Source organism: Sorex araneus, chromosome 2 (genome assembly GCF_027595985.1).
Source record: "Sorex araneus isolate mSorAra2 chromosome 2, mSorAra2.pri, whole genome shotgun sequence".
Taxonomy (NCBI): Eukaryota; Metazoa; Chordata; class Mammalia; order Eulipotyphla; family Soricidae; genus Sorex; species Sorex araneus.
This window is the reverse complement of record NC_073303.1, coordinates 225,067,578-225,085,854: the sequence shown is the minus strand read 5'-3', so window position 1 is coordinate 225,085,854 and position 18,277 is coordinate 225,067,578. Positions and strand designations below refer to the sequence as shown.

Sequence of the window (18,277 nt, the reverse complement as noted above, 5' to 3'; positions counted from 1 at the left end):
CGGGAACTGGGCTTGGCCGGAGGAGATCAAAGACCACTTCGCTGAGCTCACCCCGGTGGCATGTCTGGCCCCAGCCCGTCTCCCTGCCCCACTAATCATCCCGTGGAACACCCTCGCCAGGGCAGGACTGGACCTGGGGAGTTGGGCCCGGGGCAGGTCTGTCTCCCGGGCCCCCCACCCACCTGCTTCTCAGCCACGTGCTGGGACACCCCCACCCCTTCTCTGGGCCTCCGGTCTGTCCCGTGGCCGGCCCTGAGCCCTACACCTGATGATGCTCTCCCTCTTCCTTGGGGAGAAAAGTCCTCTTGGTCCCGCCACGGAGCTGGGATTTGTGTGCCCCCTGCCCTTTGATGCTCATGCTTGAGACTGGGGCTGCCAGGGCAGACGTGAGTGTCACCATTGTCACCTCACTGAGCAGCAGCCCTGGGTAGTGACTTTATACCTGCTTCTGGAAGCTTCCTATGGCTCCAGGCTGGGGGCGATCACTGTTCTTATTCTTGTTTTGTACAGGGAGCAGCCCCGTGCCTAAAGGGACTGAGGCCTCACGGCTGGGGAGGGCTGGGCTGGTGCCGGGCACAGGTCACCTGGGCAGGGTCACGGACTCTTGCTGCAGAGGACAGTAGCTTGCCCAAGGGAACTGCGGGTTCTCATGGCCAGGTCCTGGCCACTCCCTTTCATGCTCTGGTCCAGGGTCTTAACTTACTCTCCCACTCCTGTCCACTGTCTCAGTGGCCCCAGTGTTTCCTCCCTCCCTCCCTTCCTTCCTCCCTCCCTCCCTCCCTTCCTTCCTTCCTTCCTTCCTTCCTTCCTTCCTTCCTTCCTTCCTTCCTTCCTTCCTTCCTTCCTTCCTTCCTTCCTTCCTTCCTTCCTTCCTTCCTTCCTTCCTCCCTCCCTCTCTCCCTCCCTCCCTTTCTCCTTCCTTCCTTCCTTCCTTCCTTCCTTCCTTCCTTCCTTCCTTCCTTCCTTCCTTCCTTCCTTCCTTCCTTCCTTCCTTCCTTCCTTCCTTCCTTCCTTCCTTCCTTCCCACTGGGTGGTTACCAGGGTAATTCCCACTGGTGCCTTGGGGACAATACAGCTCTAACCTTAGGTCTACAGTATACAAAACATGCACTCTGACTGTTGAACCACCCCTATGACCTAAATAGGCTGCTTCTTTGTTTTCATATGTATGTATGCATGTATGTATTTTTTTGGCACTAGAGACCAAATCCAGAGCTTCATCGAACCCAGGGCTCACATGGCCGGGCACGTGTTTGGCCGCTGAGCCACACCGCCATCCTCCTTAGGGGCTGGAGAGATGGTCCAACCCTGCCACTCTCTTTCCTGATGTCCTCCCTGTCCTGCCTCCCCAGTCTCCCCACCCATCACCCTGAGATTTCCCTCATCTCTCCTGGGCTGCACTTAACTCTGACTCCTTCCCCTGCTGGTGTGGGTGGGAATGGGGGTTCTGAGCCCTGGTCCCCAGTCGCAGCAGTCCCAGCCCAGACCCTAGCTTGCTCTCCCCCCCCTCCCCCGGTCTGCCTCCAAGCCCGTGCGGGTCTCCATGCTGGGCGGCACCCTGATGGGAGGGGGCCCTCGACCTTACAAACCAGGAATGTGGGAGCTTCAGGATGTCTCACTGGCCTGCAATTACCCTGACTCGCTCCTGGCTCTGGGCTTGGGGAAAGGCTGCCCCGCGGGCGGGCTTTTAACTCCTCGCCTGGCCTGTCATTTCTCCGCTGGGCCTGCAAGTCTGAAGCTGCAGGGAACACAGAGTCCTTAGGTGGGTGGGGTGGGGTCCACCTCCCAGTCTGCTCTGGGGAGGGCAGAGCGGGCCCAGAGGGACTGGACAATGGAGTGGGAGGCAGGGCAGAGGCTCTGCCCAGGGGCCGCGCTTCTCGGAAGAGGCATCCCCAGGAGAGGTAGGAGGAGTGGGCAGAGCGGGAGGGTGCCCGCTGCAGGCCGGGTCCTGTGAGGTAGTGGGGAGGAAGGCGGCGGTATCTGCTGGTCTGGCCCTTTGGCCGTGGGTTGCTGAGCTGGAGGGGGCCTGCAGAGGAGGGGGCCTCCCCCCCACGCCCCCCTGCCAGACAGAGGCAGCACCAAGCACATTCCATTGCATTTAATAGACACTGGGGTGGGGGGGCGGCTGGGGAGACTCCCCAGACGGATGCAGGGCGGCACTGAGGGAGGGGTCCTAAGAGGCGCCAGGAGGGAAATTCGGGGAGGGGTGGACTCTGGCACAGAGGGGCACCCCGGGCAGTCTGGCCCGGGCCAGGGAGGGGGATTCGCGGCCATGTGGAGGGCAGGATGTCCAGGGGCGGGGCTCGGCGATGCCCCTGCTTCCGGCAGGGCGAGCCAGCGGGGCTGAGGGCTGCTCCTCAGTGCTTGAAGCTCTTCCGGCTGGACGACGTGGTGGACACGAACTTGACGCTGGAGCCGCCGCCCCCAAGGCTGCGGCAGCTGCTGGCGCTAAAGCCGGGGCCTGCCAGGCCCGCGCTCAGGCTGTGGCTGCTGTGGCTGCCGGGCGCAAAGGAGTAGCTGCTGCCTCCGCAGAGACCCAGGCCGGGCCCTCCCAGGCTGCTGCCACCGCTGTAGCCGCTGGACATGGTGGAGGTGACCACGGCTGGCGGAGGAGGAGAGGAGCGGGGTCACGCCAGGAGAGGCCGGGGTGGGGGTGGGGGGTCCTGGGGTCTGCTTGGGCCGCTCCCGCCCGCTACCCCAGGGCTGTCATTGTGGGGTCCCTGACCTGCGCCTCCACAACTCACTGGGCACAAGGCCCTCCTAGGGGCTGTTTGGGGTACCCTCCTTTCCCTGGACTCCACTGCCCCAGGCCCTGCTATTCTGGCCCACTTTCCTCTGGGCCGAGGCTGGGGTCTGCCTTCCCTCTGAAAGCCTCCAGCGGGTCTCGGGGCTTCTCCTCGTGGCCCCCGGACTCCCACTCAGAACTCCAGAGGGGCTGGAATCTTCCTGATTGAACAAGAGACCCATAGCCCAGTGGGTCTATGTGCTCCCCGCAACATCCCTCCCCCCCACCCCCCACCAACTTTGAAAACCACCGTCCCCTCAAACAAGTCACAACCCTTGGGCTCTTCAGGGCCACACTGACGTTAGAGAAATGGACTCCCATTTTTGTTTGTTTGTTTTGGTTTTTGAGCCACACCCGGTGATGTTCAGGGGTTACGCCTGGCCCTGAACTCAGGAATTACTCCTGGTGGTGTTTGGGGAACCATATAGGATGCCAGGATCGAACCCGGGTCGACTCTGTGCAAGGCAAATGCCTTACCTGCTGTACTATCACTCCAGCCCCTAGGTTCCATTTTGAATGAACTGTTTCCTCCTTAAAATACATAGAAAGTCTAACAGACATTTTCTCCCCACCCGCAGTGTGACTGAGACCCTGTTTGGAATTAGGCCCTGGCAGATGTAATCCAGCTGAGATAAAGGTAAGGGTGACTAGTGTCCCTCTAAGGAGAGGGGAGATGTCTTTTTAAGGACAGACAGGCAGGGGGGCTGGAGCGACACAGGGGGTAGGGCGTTTGCCTTGCACATGGCCAACCAAGGTTCGATTTCCAGCATTCCATATGATCCCCAAGCACCACCAGGAGTAATTCCTGAGTGCAGAGCCAGGAGTAACATCTGGGCATCTCCAGGTGTGACCCAAGAAGCAAAAAAAAAAAAAAAAAAAGAGAGAGAGAAAAACAAAAAAGGAGAGACAGACAGGGAAAAGATCGTATTGTCAGAGGCAGAAGGGGGTGTAAGTTGGGGAGACCAGAGGCCGGGTAGCAGGGAGAGGCAAGGAAGAAACTTTCCCCACAGACACCTCGGTTTTGACTTCCTTGCTCCCAGAACTGTGAGACAACGCATCTCACAGTAACCGCGCGTACGGGGCTTTGTGCCCCGAGTTGTTTCGGGGGTTTCCAGAGACAGGGAGAAAGGAAGCGTTGGCAGCTAGGCTTCAGTCCCCAAAATGAGACAAGAGGCCATGGGAGGGGATACAGAGGAGGGGGCGTCTGAGGGCTCAGGGTACCCGAAGCAATGCTTTGGCGCCTCCTGCATCAGACTGCGCCTGTACCTGGTTTCAGGAGCAAGGCCCTTCTCTCACCTCCAGAGGCCAGCACCGAGCTCGGGAGCAAAGCCCTGCTCCCAGCGGCAGCCCGGGGCCCAGGGCCTTGGCAGCTGGCTAGCCCCTCTGCTGCTTCCGAGGGGACGCCCCCAACTGCTCCCCTTTGGGTGCTCTCACTGCCTTGGCAACCTGGGGTCCCCTTCTGCAGATACCCTCTGCAGAGGCTCCCCAGTTGTCTCCGGGAGGGCTGCCTTGTGGACAGTGCCCTCGGATCCGGCGGAAAGGTGCCCTCGGAAGGCTGAGAGGCCTGGAGTTTCTACAAATCCTGTCTGTCTGGAATTCCCATCTCGAGCTAGTCCTGAAAGCAGATCAGTGCGGATTCTTGTGCTGGAGGAGGTTCGGCTTGTGGGTTTTCTACAGCTGTGCTTGGCCATGTGTAGGCTCTGCGGGTGTAAGCGGGTTGAGAACCAAATGCAGGCAGGAGGGTCCCAGAAAACCCCTCCTCGCCCCTCGGTGCCTGCAAAGAGTCAAGAATCCTGCCCCGAGGCGCATATGTTGCCCGAGCCCGTGTGCTGCTTGTGCCTGCGTGGCCAAGCACATGTGATGTCTGAGCACATGTGTCGCCCGCATCTCCCCTCTTGAGATGGGTACGTTCATGCTTTCATGTCTAATGCTGGGATGTGTGCAGAACGCCCTTGGGGAAGCCCGTGTTCTCTCTTGAGAGCATTGCTCTGTCTCTCTTACTCTCCACTCTCTCACTTTCTCTTCTCCTTCCCGCCAAAAAACCTCCAAATAAAATCTGTTTACTTAAAAAAAAAAAAAGAATCCTGCCCTGAATGACACTCTCCCTAATACGGCTCTCCTTCTTGGGATTCAGGCCTCATGCCGTCCTGCCTCCCACATGCCTGTCCCCTCCCTGTCCACCCCCCAATCCTCTCCCACACATGCAGCAAAGGCCACTCCAAGGGGGTGGGTCATACTCACAGATGTTAACGGGAGAAACGCCTTCTCCACTCAGCCTGGAGGGAGGAGGGGAGAGAGCAGGTTACCAGCCAGGTAAGGGGGGAATGTGCAATTGATCTAAGTGTATTTCAAAACCCCTTAATACTTTATTATGGAAGTAATGGAGGCTGAATTTGCTTCCACGTCGATATTAAATATAGTACTACACATTTGTAACTGAGGGCCAGAGAGATATTACAGGGTTTAAGGTATATGCCTTAGCATATGACTGACCCTGGTACCTCCTGGTGCCTCCCCCGGTGTAACCCTGGATACCGCTGAGTATACCACCAGGGTAATCCACCACAGCATCTGAGCAGTACCACATCCTTGGGCCCCCACAATGTTCTGAGGTTTGCTGGGAAGGGCCCCAGGCACTCCTGAGTACCTCTTGAGAGACACCCACCACTCACCTGGCAAACAAAACAAAATAAAACAAAACCTAAAACGGTAATGAAGGGTATACTGTAGAGTTGGAAGTTCAGAGGAGCCAAACCAGTCATTTTAGAATTAGATTTAAACTAGGGAGCTTTAGACTCCCGGAAAGGAAAGCTAATCATGCACCAAGGTGAACAGAAAGGCAGGACTGGGCACGGAATGAGAAAATCTCTCCCTCCACAACGAATTCCTGTGCACCGGGCAGTGCTGCGCGGTTGGTGTGGTGAGGTCTGAATCACACAATGCAAGAACAACAAAAATCTGCCTGCTTTTGTTGTAGCAACGAGAGTATTTTCAGTTAGCATCCCGAGGAAGGAGGGACACTCACTCATTCCCGCACAGGCACTTAGGTGACTAAGAGCTTCTGTTCACGCTGTACCTGTTATCTACCCGATGCTATTTCATTCTCCCCATGACCCAGTGAGCTGGCATTTGTCTCTCACTCTGACAAGAAGGGAAACTGTCACGCAGAGAGATTGTTTCACGTTTGCCACAAAACTGGATGTAAAGCCAGATTCTTTAGATGCCGAAGCCCGTGTGTGCTGTGTGTCAGGAAGCTGAGTGACTGCTAACACTGGTGAAACATACATGTGCCCAGAAATGTTCTGAGAGCTTCACACATTTTCTTCCAACTAACACTATCGTTATGTCTGGTTTACAGGAGAGGTCTCCGAGTCAGGGAGACATTCAGCTGGAGTCACACGGCTGGTCTTGCCAGAGAGCACAAAACTCCCACTGTGACCGGGGGTCAGGATGCTTGGTCCCTATCCTACCACCGAAGAAATTGAGGACAACAGGTGGGAACAGCTTTACCTACGGTTCCTTGGCTTGTTAGTGATAGAACCCTAAGTCCAAATCTTTGTCTATTCCCAGTCCAAGCTATTCCTATCACTTGTCCAGACCTGCCTCCGTGAGGTAGAATTTACTTTCGTGGGGTCCTAGAGTTTTACAGCTCAAACACAGGAGGCCGGCAATGATTGGCTAGAGAAAGAGCATAGCCCGCCCGCCATAGCCCAACTGCAGCTGCACCTGGCCCCCTCTTCCCGACCAGACACGCCCGGTGCTCGGCCCTCACCGGCACTCCTCGCCCTCCAGCAGCTTCCTGTAGGTGGCGATCTCCACGTCCAGGGCCAGCTTGACGTTCATCAGCTCCTGGTACTCGCGCAGCAGCCGGGCCATGTCCTGCTTGGCCTTCTGCAGGGCCTCCTCCAGGTCTACCAGCTTGGCCCGCGCGTCCTTGAGGGCCAGCTCCCCGCGCTGCTCCGCGTCGGCGATGGCCGTCTGCAGGCTGCCGCACTGGGAGAAAGGGAAGAAGCCGGGAGCTTGAACCCGCAGCCCCTGGAGGCTGTGTGGCTTTGTGGGGATGTGTGCCCCAGACATCCAGAACCACCTGGAAGAGCTGGGTGCATTCCCGGGCCCCCCAAGCACTACCTGCTTCTTGACGTTGTCGATCTCGGCTCTCAGCCTCTGGATCATGCGGTTCATCTCCGAGATCTCCTGCTTGGTGTTTCGGAGGTCGTCGCCGTGCCGGCCCGCGGACACCTGCAGCTCCTCGTACTGAAAGGGCCAGAGCAGGGTCAGCGGCCCGGGCACCCCGAGGGCAGAGACGACTCTGTGCCTCGGTGTCTCAGAAGCCCCGTCTGTGGACATCACTCCCGCACCCCTGGGTGCATTCACTCGGCTGAGCTTTCCGGAGCACCCCTACTTCCCAGAGACGGATGCGGCCCTGGGACTATCACAGGGCAGACGCACCTGCTCACGTCCTTGTCACAGTGCATTCTGCCTGTCACAGGTGTGGGAAGTTACGGAACTTAGAGGTCCTAATGCTGGAAGTGCCTCAAGTGAACTGGGCCCTCTCCAAGGGAGCAAGGGTATGAGAGAGGGGTGAGGGGCAGCGGGGGTCAAGGGGGTGCTTCCAGAAAGCAGCGGGGCTCCTGCTGTGCCTGGGTGTGAGAGAGAGTGATCTGAGTGTCTGGCTTGGGCGTGGAGGGGGGCATCTAGAGCTTTCCAGACAGGGAAGACGGTTTCTGTGAAGTAGCACTAAGGAACACGGCCCTAAGAGTGAGCTGGACACGGTCCTTGGGGAGTTCCTGGCCGAGGGACGGACATCCACACCAACAAGGTCCAGATATTTTAGAAGCCCTCTAAGCCCCAGAGTGGGAGAAGTCGGAGGAGTAATGGAGAGGGCAGAGGGCAGGGGATGGAGCGAGGCTGGAGGGAGCCCAGTCTGGAAGGTTCTAACAGATCCTGTCTCTCAGACAGCTCTCATCTAAAGGTGCAAATCTCCACAGGTGGGTGACCCCTCGGGTGGGGTTCCCCAGCCCTCCACACCCCTCCAAAGGCTTCTCCAGCGATGGTCACTCATTCTCTCCTCCTCTGCCTTGTGTCTTGTTCCACCTGGTGTTCATTCTGCCTGTCGCCCCCACAGGCTGGTCCTGAACCCCTTCCCCTCTCCCCGGCCTCCTTCAGTCCTCTTGGTTCTCAGAGTGGACTGAAATCCCGCCTCTTCTTGGAAGCACTTTATCATGCTGCCTCTTCCCTTCCTGTTCTCTGCCCGCTCCCCTCACACCTCCCAGACACGGAGCTCTGTCTGTACTTAATCCATTCCCAGCCCCGTAGAACTCCCTGGGCCCGGATGGGGAGCTACGAGTGCCTTGAATCAATAAGCCTTTTAGTCACAGCCTTAAGGCTGCCGGCCGGCTGTTTTGGGGTCTCGCCCAGCACCCAAACGGATTGCAAGGGATATGGCGATGAGCCCTCAGCACGCCTGGCCACACGCTGGTACGTATGGGGACGGGTTTCCGCATGCTTTACAAGCGAAGTTTCTGCAGCCTCAAAAATTCTTCTGCCAAATGAAAAGGGATAAAACCCTACACATGCCCTGAGGCCTGTGGCTACTTGCTGAAGGATGGGTCGGGACTGCAGTGAGCACTCGCCCCAGAGCAGATCATGGAAGCGCCCACGGTGCCCACCTTGGTCTGGTACCAGGACTCGGCCTCGGCCCGGCTGCGGTTGGCGATGTCCTCGTACTGGGCCTTGACCTCGGCGATGATGCTGTCCAGGTCCAGGGAGCGGTTGTTGTCCATGGACAGGACCACGGACGTGTCGCTGACCTGGGTCTGCATCTGGGCCAGCTCCTGCAGGGACAGCAAACCCAAGGTCACTGTGGCAGAGAAGAGGCAACCCGGGAACCCTGGGACACACCACTCATCTAGGGCAGGGCCCCCGCCCTGGCAGCCCTGCGGAGGCCCCCTCCTGCCCACATCTGCCCAGAGAGGGGTCCGCTGGCAATTCGGGAGCAAGGCAGTCGGAGTGTGAGCCCAGCAGCGCTTCTCCAGGCTCCTGTCCTGGTAACTTCACCAAGGATAGAGCAGAGGTGCCCAAATCTAGTTGACCTCTCACCAACTTTTCAAAGAAGAAAAATCAGTGTTGCCCTGAAAATTCACCTTTTTAAAATGAACAACAAAACTGCATCCCCAGTTGCATTCTTGGTTACCACGGCCTTTCCTGGATTGTTCTAGCATCCCGGTAAGGCGGGGCAGGGGGTAAAAGTCAATCACTTTGGAAAACACTGGGCTGAAGTGTGAGTTTTCTCTGAGTCTAAATCCCTGGGAGTTGAAAAGGAGTCGGGCTGGTTCATATGCCAGCAGGTCAGAATTCTTCAGGTGGTCTCAGGGTGCTGCTGCCCCTCGCAATGTGACCCCATCCCTCCTTCCTTCCATTTCCCCAGACTCAGGTCCCAGTGCTCAGGAAAATGCATCTCAGAGGGCAAGAAGCACCCTGACCAGGGGCTGAGTACATCCTGCCCTGCTGAGCTGTCCTGGGAGCGGGAGGAAGTGAGTCTGGATCCTTTGGGGGTGGTACCCCATGATCTGGGATGAGAGATCTTTTCCAGCTGGTTACGGGCAGGGTCAGAAGCTCAGAGCTGCAGTAGGCTTCAGTGTGGCCAGATTTCAGGCACCACTCTTGGGTTCCCAATCCCCCCTATCCCCCTGGAGAATCTGGGGCCCGGAGCCCGGCAGGGGCGTGGTGGATGCCGGTTTCTGCAGCATCCCATCCTTCCCAGCTTCAGACCTAGAGGAACAAACACACCCACGAGCTCCTACCGCCTCGAAGAGCATCCGGAAGAAGTTGGTCTCGTCGGTCAGAGAGTGGACCTTGGCTTCCAACTCAATCTTGTTCATGTAGGTGGCGTCCACATCCTTGAAGGAGAGGGGCTCTGAGACCCTGGCCCCGAGCGGCAATCCAAAAAGAGTGGGGCATGTCCAACTCCCTGCCCACCCCTTCTGGGCTGGGTTTTAGCACACACAGTAGCTGGGGTTCAGCGCTCAGGGTGAGCGATGGCTGAGAACTGGGGGCTCAAGTTCCCGAGTGAACAGAGACCCAGCCAGGGGTCTCGAGGCCGGAACTCTGCAGGGAACTTGGGCAGATCTGTGCTCTTCTCAGAGTGCCGAGGGCGCGGGCACGTTTCTGGAGAGACCTACGTGTTGGATTACCCCACAGTCCGAGTCTTCTCTCTCTCTCTCTCTCTCTCTCTCTCTCTCTCTCTCTCTCTCTCTCTCTCTCTCTTTTTGCTTTTTGGGTTACAGCTGGTGATTCACAGGGGTCACTCTTGGCTTTGCACTCAGGAATCACCCCTGGTGGTGCTCAGGGGACCATATGGGATGCTGGGAATCGAACCCGGGTTGGCCGCGTGCAAGGCAAACGCCCTACCCGCTGTGCTATCGCTCCAGCCCCCTGAGTCTTCTCTCTTGAGGGAGACTTCCACCCACCTTCTTCAGGGCCACAAACTCGTTCTCCGCTGCTGTGCGCTTGTTAATTTCATCCTCGTACCTGAGAGCGCAGGAAAGAGGGGGCGGGTGTTGGGGAAGCCTTCCCGGGGGCCGGGGACTGTGCTGCCACAGGAGCAAGAGTTCAGACACCTCGAATCTGCTCTGTCTCTCCTGCTGACCTGTGTGTGACTCCCGTGACTCACGTAACCTCTCTCTCCTCCTCTATAAAAGGGGTAATCTCTCCTGCCCGGTTTCTGTCAGACTAGAGGGTGGGCACAGAACTCATGAGGGGAGCCAGAGGTGCTGACGTAACTCCAGCTTCTTCGAGCGGCCCAATTCCAGTCTTGAGAGAGTTTTGCTGCTGGCAGTGCCTGCTGGAACTGGGGGTGGGCAGGTGGAGGGGATCTTTGTCTATTGGGCACAATTCCCAAGAGATTTTGCAGGCCCGCCCCCTCCCCTCGATGAACCTCAGGAAGGGGGGGGGGTTCTTCTGAGAAGTGTGCTTCTAGAAACTAGGTGTAGTGCAATAGTGCAAATTCAGAGTAGCCCAGGGCAAGCAGCTAAGGGCTCGACTGGCCCTCTACTCCTGGGCAGGCTTCATGCTGCCTTGGGGACAGGGGCCCTTCCACACTTGCCTATTGGGACTCTGATCGTCTGTGCATGTAACAGAGCCATGTCCAGTGGAACTAAACCACATGCTGGCCATGAGAGAATGTCCTTCCTTTCCACTTGGAGAGAGGCCACAGAGATCCCGCGCAGGCCAGTGGCAGAGAACACACCTCTTGCAAACAGCCTGAGCGGACTGTCCCTTCGTTTCCCCACACGGCAGCGTTTTCACCTGCCCAGTGTGCGGGCGTCCGGCTGACGCCGCCAGGTGCCTCTCTGCCACCTGCCATCACCTCCCGGGACACCCGAGTAGGCCCACAGCCCACAGCCTGCCTGTCTCTCACCTGACTTTGAAATCTTCAACAACGTCCTGCATGTTCCTCAGCTCAGCATCCAGCCGGCCCCGCTCGTTGGTGATGCTGTCCAGCTGCCGCCGGAGGTCGTTGATGTAGGCATCGAAGAGAGGCTCCAGGTTCTGCCTCACGGTCCGGGTGCCCTGCTCCTGCAGCAGGCTCCACTTGGTCTCCAGGACCTTGTTCTGCTGCTCCAGGAAGCGCACCTGGGTGGAGGGGGGCGAGGAGGGTGAAATCTGAGGGGCTCGGTGCGGGGGGACGCTGAGCCCCACAAGCCCACGAATAAGTGAAAGAAGAGACGCACAAGCTCCAGCCGGCAGCCCCCTACCGACCACAAATAGACACCCCCAGCTCCCAATGAGAAGCCCCAGCTGCTCCCCCAGCATTCTGGGGGCTTCCACTGAACTAGAATCTCGGGAATAAATAGGGAGTCTGTGGGCTGGGGGCAGGGGTGGGGGTCCATTCCCACTTGAGAGCCTTAGCAATGGCCTCTCTGGTCTGCTCAGTGGAGAGCCCTCCCGTAGAGACCACGTTCACGCTTCCTGAGTGATGGTTACTGGACCAGTCCGTGAAGCTCCTCAGAAGAACCAGGGAAAATTTCTAGAAGATTCTGAGGAGCGAGCTGGTCTCGCCAGGGGATGCCTCATTCTCCTCAGAGGTCCTGTGGGGCCGGGGTCGAGGAAGGACGCCCCACCACTGCTCTTGCTGGGGGCCGGGGTCCCACCCAGAGTTCAGGCGGCTTATTCCACGGAATAGACACGACTTCCTCTCACCTTGTCGATGAAGGAGGCGAACTTGTTGTTGAGGGTCTTGATCTGCTCCTTCTCCTCCTTCCGCACGCGCTGGATGGTGGGGTCGATTTGCAGGTTGAGGGGCGTCAGGAGGCTCTGGTTGACGGTCACCTCTTGGATGCCCCCAGAGGGGCAGGCGGGGAAGCCAGGGCTGCCAAAGCCCCCACCACCACACCCAAACCCACTGCTGACCCCAAACCCGCTGCCCACCCTACCGCCAAAGCCACTCCGGAAGCTGCTTCCACACCCACCCACGGAAACCCGCTTGGTGCCCCCCAGGTTGTAGAGGCTGCGGCTTCCAAAGGCAGCGCCGTGCCCGCTGACCCTCCCCAGTCCTCCACCGGCCCCCGCGGGCCGGACCATGGAGACGGAGCTGAATCTGGATCGTCCATGGGCGGGGGTGGTGGCTGAGGCCGCGCTGAAGCCCCGACGGCTGCCAGTGTGGAAGGTGACGGTCGACTGCCTGGACATGGTGGCTGAGAGAGGCGGCTGGGACGCGCTCCTGTCGCGGCTGGTGGAGGGGGCCGGAGGAGATGGGGCATCTGGACAGCCCCAGGCCCCCCGAGCTTTTATGGGCCCCGGGGAGGGGCGGAGCAGGCGGGTGGCAGCCTCTGATGGCATTCCCCAGGCATTCACCAGCCCTGAGCTCACATCAGCTCCACTCTGGAAATGGGCTGAAAAAAAAGCGCTACCGGTTGGTGTTGGTGCCCGGGCCGCCCTCCCCCACGTGGAAACTCCTTTCTAGTTGCAACTTGATCAGCAGACGAATGAGAAGCACGTTAATTGCTTTCAGTCATGGCCTAATCATGCATCTTTTCGTAGACGCAAAAACACTGCCTCATCTCCAAACCGCTTCCCCAGGCCTGGGACCGACTCCCTCCTGTCCAAACAGTTTGTGTCAGAATGAGGGCCGGAGGGCCACCATTTCCTGTTCCTTCCTGTTGCTTCTTATCCTGAGCATTTTCTCAGCAATGATTTCCCAGCAGCATCCCGCGTCCCCCTCCCCTCCCGCGCCACCACCACACTACCCCCAAACCGTTCTTCCAGATCTTGAAAATCCAGCTCTGCCTGCCTCTTCCTGGGAAATCCACCTGGCTCTCACTGCCCCTTCATTTCACTCCTGAGCTTCTTCCGAATCCTCTGTGCACACATCTGGAGTGTGAGCGTGCGTGTGTGCATGTGGGCCCTGGCTCCTCTGTAAATGCTGCGAGGTCTGGGGTTGGAGCCCACCCTGTGGAGCGGGGTGGGTACCACTTGCAGGGCTCTGGGTGCTGAGTTTGCCGTGTCTCCTCACAGTCGAGGTGACCATTCAGGAAGGGCCTGCAAGCAGGGTTGGAGAGGTGCTGTGCCTACATTCTGTCGCTTCAATAACAGACTCTCAGTCCCGGTGGGAGGACCAGTGGGAGCCTCTAACTGCATAAGGTGGGCTGACTTGGGCTCACTTGGCCTGGGGCTGCCATACCCCCTGAGTCTCCCAGGCCAGCCTCTCCTCCCATGGAGACCAGAGCTCCTGGGCCTTAACCTTCCACATAGTTCTTGGCTTGTGTGAGGCTAAGATTCTTTCTTCCTCTATTGGACCCGTGGACCATGCACATCCACTGACAAACTAACCGGGAGTCTGCAAGGCTGCTCACGCCCCCTTTCCTGCATCTCTGCTCCCCTCTCCGCCATGCAGGGGGCATCAGCTGTGAGAGGTCCTTCTACCTTGCTGGCTTCTAGCTCCCTTGTCTTTTGGGGGAAGGGGTACACTCAGCGGTGCTGGGGGCTACTCCCAGAGCAGAACTTGGGGGGTCTCTCAGGGAATGTGTGGTGCCGGGGATGGAACCCAGGGCTCCTGCATGCAAAGCTGGCACGCCCAGTGCTCTGAGCCATCTCCCTGGCCCCTGACTTCTAGCTCCTGACAGGGACTCGGAGGAAAGGAGCACGCGAGCAGAGGGATGCAGGTGCCGTGTCCATGTGGCAGAGGAGGACTCGGCGCTGCCGGGCTGTGGGGAGGCACAGCCAGAGCCCAGACTCTGTCCCGCGGGTGCCCTTCCTGAGGGTCACGGTCACCTTGCCTGCTGCCAGCATCTAGGCTGCTCTGTTCTCAGAGTTCCTTCCTCCTTGAAGCGGCGTCCGGGGGCAGAACCTCTCCTCTCTGGAGAGGCTGCTAGAGTCTCAGTTTGCCCAGGAACCTGTGAGTCACGGGCGTTGTTGACCCAGCGGTGCTCGGGGAGTCTCACCTGTGGCCAGCTCGCCCAGGCCCTAGCGGGCGTCGGGTGGGAGCAATCGCTGCCTTTGTCTTCTGCTCTCTGGGCAAGGTCATTTTCTCCCAGAAGAAGGGACACTTGTTTCCTGAGCCAGGCTAAGCAAAGCGCACCGGGGTTTCCAAGGAGCAAAGGCAGGTGGAGGGTCCAGGCCGGGGGGCATCTGAGCTGGGTACCCCTGGGAATGTCTCCGCCCACCCCACAGCCACTCCCGACCCTGCAGGTTCTTCTCACTCGGCTGCACACACTTTGCTGAACTAGCCTCCCCTCAGCATTGCTCCCTAATCCCCCACGTGCTCTTTGGGGAGCCCAGACCCTGTTGGGTCTCTCATCCTTTTTAGATGTCCATTTCCCTCAGCCGTAGCCCCTGTCCACCGGTGGTCAGTGCCTTCCCTCCTGCCACCTCCAGCTCCTGGCCTGGCTGCTGGTTCGTGAGGCTTGCTTGGCCTTGGGTGAGAGAGATGGGGGAGAGAAGGCGTCCACCTCTCTTCCCCCTTCGCTTCCTTTTCTGGGATCTTCACCTTCACTGTGACCTTGACCCTGGTGGACAATGACCACATGACTGTTTGCCACATCCAGCCAATGACACCTCCCCTTCAGAACCTCGGAACACAGACATTATTATCCTGGTCTTTCCTTCTTTCTTCTCAGAAACCAAGGGAAAAGTCTGTTTTGGCTTTTGCCCGCTTTTTAATTCTGCCCGGGCCTCACCCCAAGAAGTTCAGTCAAATAAACCGTGGCCAGGTACCTACCCTTTGGCGTTTCCCTGAGCCCACCCACGTGTGGCTCCCATGGTGATACGTTTCCTGGGCTTAGTGTTCCTTTGAGGCCCAGGGATGCCCCCCACCACACTTGCTACACAGTATCGTGGCCTATTTCCCCCTGACATGGGACGTGTAACGGAAAGAAGAGCCATTTAGAGCCGTTCTGTTCCCCAAATATCCACAATCTCTCTGATTCTGGAAGACTGGGTGTTTCTGGAGGAATTTTCTTGAGGTTTGGGGGTGTCGTTGATTCAAGAATTAAGGCCTATCTGTGCATAGGTGACCAAGGCTGCGGGGGGGGGTGGTGGTGAATGCCTCAGTTTCCCTGCTCAGGGAGGGGCCTAACCATCTTCAGAGGAATGGGGAGGCTTTCAAGGATGCCAAGGAGACCCCACTGGGCACAGTCAGGGCAGTGAAGGAGGCCAGGAGGATTGGGGAGGGGGGTCAAAGGCATGCTCCCCCCTGTGGCCACGAGACAGGATGTACCGTCAGCTTTGTCTTCCAACCAGGTGGCCCAGAGAGGTGCAGGCTAGACAGCAGGGCAGCTGGGGACACAGGAGATTAAGGGATGCTCTAGAGCAGACTGACCTAGAGCCTAGAATCGGCTCCTGGGCACGTGTCTGAGGGCCCAAGCAACAGTGCTCCCCTGGGCCCCTTTTTCCCCAGTGGCTCCACACACAGCCCAGCTGTGGGCCTCTCCTCCTCTCTGGGGGACCCTATCTTAGTTAACAGCTGTGATGAGCCCCACTGCCCGGTGTTCATGGTTCCAGGATGGGAAAACAGTGAGCAGACGCTGCCTCACGCTTCCTGGTGTGAGCCCTGGAAGAGAGGAAGCTGGTGGCCCTGCAGGGTGGGAGTGGGGGATAGAAGCGGGGCTCCCAGTGGGGGAGGTAGCTGTGTGGCGTTCCTCAGTTCCAACACCCCCTGCTCAGGACAGCCAAAGCTCCCCACGCATGGGGCCTCCCCACGCCACCTGCCCTTTGCGCTTGTTGAGGTGACCATGGTCATGCTTTGTAGGCACTCTGTGTGGGGGGGTAGGTGTGTGTGTGTGTGTGTGTGTGTGTGTGTGTGTGTGTGTGTGTGTGTGTGTGTGTGTGTTCCAGAGTCCAGCCCATTCAGGACTTGGACCACTGTGTGCATGGGGTAAACCTTCCTCCTCTACTCCCACCCCTGCCCAAAGTAGCTGGGCATTGCCCTCAGCCCCAGGCCCAGTAGGAGGGACAGAGTTGTGCAGGGTCAGCCGTGTCCCCCGCCCCAGCAGGCCACTTGAAACTGGTGCGTTAGAGAAGCAAGTGGGAGCATCCCCTTCCCTCTGCGACCAAGACCTCTGACACGCACCTGCACAGCCCAGACATGCAGACGCATTGTCCCAGCTGCCCAAGCTCCGTCCCCGGAGCCAGCCACGTCTGGGTAGAGAGATGAAGCGCAGGAGCTCAGCCTTTGGAGCACGGATGGAACCTTAGTGAGGAGAAAACCAGGGCGGGAGCAGCGGCGAGCCCAGCCTGGGAGAAACGCCTCGTATCCCAAGAGGGAGGAGGTGATGCCAACATCCTGGGCCCCCACAGTGTGCCCAGAGAGGGCATCTGAAGGGATGGCAGGGTGTCCTGGACATTCAGCCCGGGGCGTTGCTGACTTCCTTGTTCCCAGCAGTGTTCCCAGAGATGCTTTGCCAAGTTTCCCCGGTTCCCTGCAGAGAGGGAGCTGCCAAGCTGAGTCCCCGGAGTGTGAAACGCACCTGCAGCGCCTCCTGGGTGGCAGGGCCTCACAGGGCCCATGGGAACCGAGGCGCACACCCTGAGGGCCCCAGCAGGTGGGCATGGCATGAGGCCACCGCCTGCGGGTGCAGGCTGGGTGGGCTGGGAGAGGGGCACACGGCAGGAGGCTGTTTACACCAGCTCACGGCCTTAAATGCTGGCCTGGGGCTGCTGTCGAGGGTGGGGAGGGGATGTCACCTGCAGGGAGTGACCCACGGAAGCAGAAGCCCCATCTCCCGCTGCTCTTGGCACCGGCTCAGCAGCTCATGCATGGGGACGTACCCGCCCTTCCTCCGTCTTGCTTTCTAATCTCATCTCTTACCCTCGCCATAGTCTGCGAGGCACGTCTGACCTCAGCCTTCCAACAAGAGGCATTTGTTTATTGTTCCTTTGTTCCTTCTACAAATGCTGGTTGGGACCTCGGAAGTGTCACACCCTGGGCTTATGGCAGGGAAGGAGGCCCCGTCAGCAGCTCCGCGTCGAGGAAACAGCCATTGCCACAGGGTATCACTGTGTGGACAGGAGTCGGCATAGGAGGTGCTGGATAAGGGGGGGCAGAGGCGGGTAGTAGGGGACATTGAGGTGTGGGGGCACCAGGGCGTCACCGAGACACCTGGCAGAGTACCTCCTCCTTGGAGGCCTGGCTCTTGCACCATGGTGTTGGGGTCTGAGTTCCAGGGCCTGGATACCCACCTCAGCCTGAGTCCCGGAGAAAGGCCGGGGGATATGTGTGTGTGAGGGTCCCCTGTGTCTTGTCAGAGCCATTTGGGGCTTGTTTTGGAGAGTGAGGCCCAGAGCCCCGGAAGTTGGCCTGGGAACTATGAAGCTCATCTCCTGGCTGTGCTGGGGTCGCAGGGTCGTCCCCCCACCCCCGGTGCTTGAAGTAAAGCGATTTTTCTCTATGCTCCCCACTCCCCTCCTCCCCAGGGCCTGAGGGGCCACAGGGCCGGTGGGACAGGCCTGTTAGAGTGGCTGAAGCGGAATCCCGAGGCCTAGGGCAGAGCCACTGGCGGGAAATACAGTCAGCGAGTGGCGTGTGAGTGAGTGGGGAATCACAAGGGGTGCCGAGGGTGAGCCCTCTCTCCCGATCGCAGCCCACGGCTGCAGTGCTCACGAGGACACGGTGCAGTGGGCGGCCAGGGCAGCTGCGTGGCTCAGCATTTCTCAGGGTTAAGTGACCCTGGGCAGATACTCCAGGTGGGTTCTCGCGGGGCCGTGCATACGCCCACCTGGGCTGAGCCGGCAGTGACGCGCCCTGGGAGTCTTGGGTCAGGAGCTACCGGACAGCCCCACAGTCTCAGAGCCCAGGCCTCACGCCGGGCTGCCTGAACACACAGCAGTGACACTGACGATACCAAGGGTGGCGATGACCTTGGCGTTGGGGAACCAACTGGGAACCACTCAGCTGAGAGCGAGTGAGTGGCTTGAGGTACGAGGCAGATGGCTGACTCTCGGTGCCTTGAGCTCAGAAGGCTGCAAATAGGGGCAGTGTGCTGGCAAGTGCCCAAG

The 18,277-nt window shown here is 59.0% G+C and overlaps 1 protein-coding gene across 1 annotated transcript; it reads right to left on the bottom strand.

The window, feature by feature from the left end:
• Positions 1-2,357: 2,357 nt before the first annotated feature.
• On the bottom strand, positions 2,358-12,475 carry LOC101543862 (keratin, type II cytoskeletal 75). Its single transcript, XM_004601499.2, has 9 exons — positions 11,987-12,475; positions 11,205-11,419; positions 10,255-10,315; positions 9,589-9,684; positions 8,455-8,619; positions 6,914-7,039; positions 6,558-6,778; positions 5,027-5,061; positions 2,358-2,602 (listed from the first exon to the last, which is right to left on the bottom strand). Exons 1-9 carry the CDS (start codon positions 12,473-12,475, stop codon positions 2,358-2,360), a joined length of 1,653 nt encoding a protein of 550 aa, XP_004601556.2.
• Between the last annotated feature and the right edge of the window lie 5,802 nt (positions 12,476-18,277).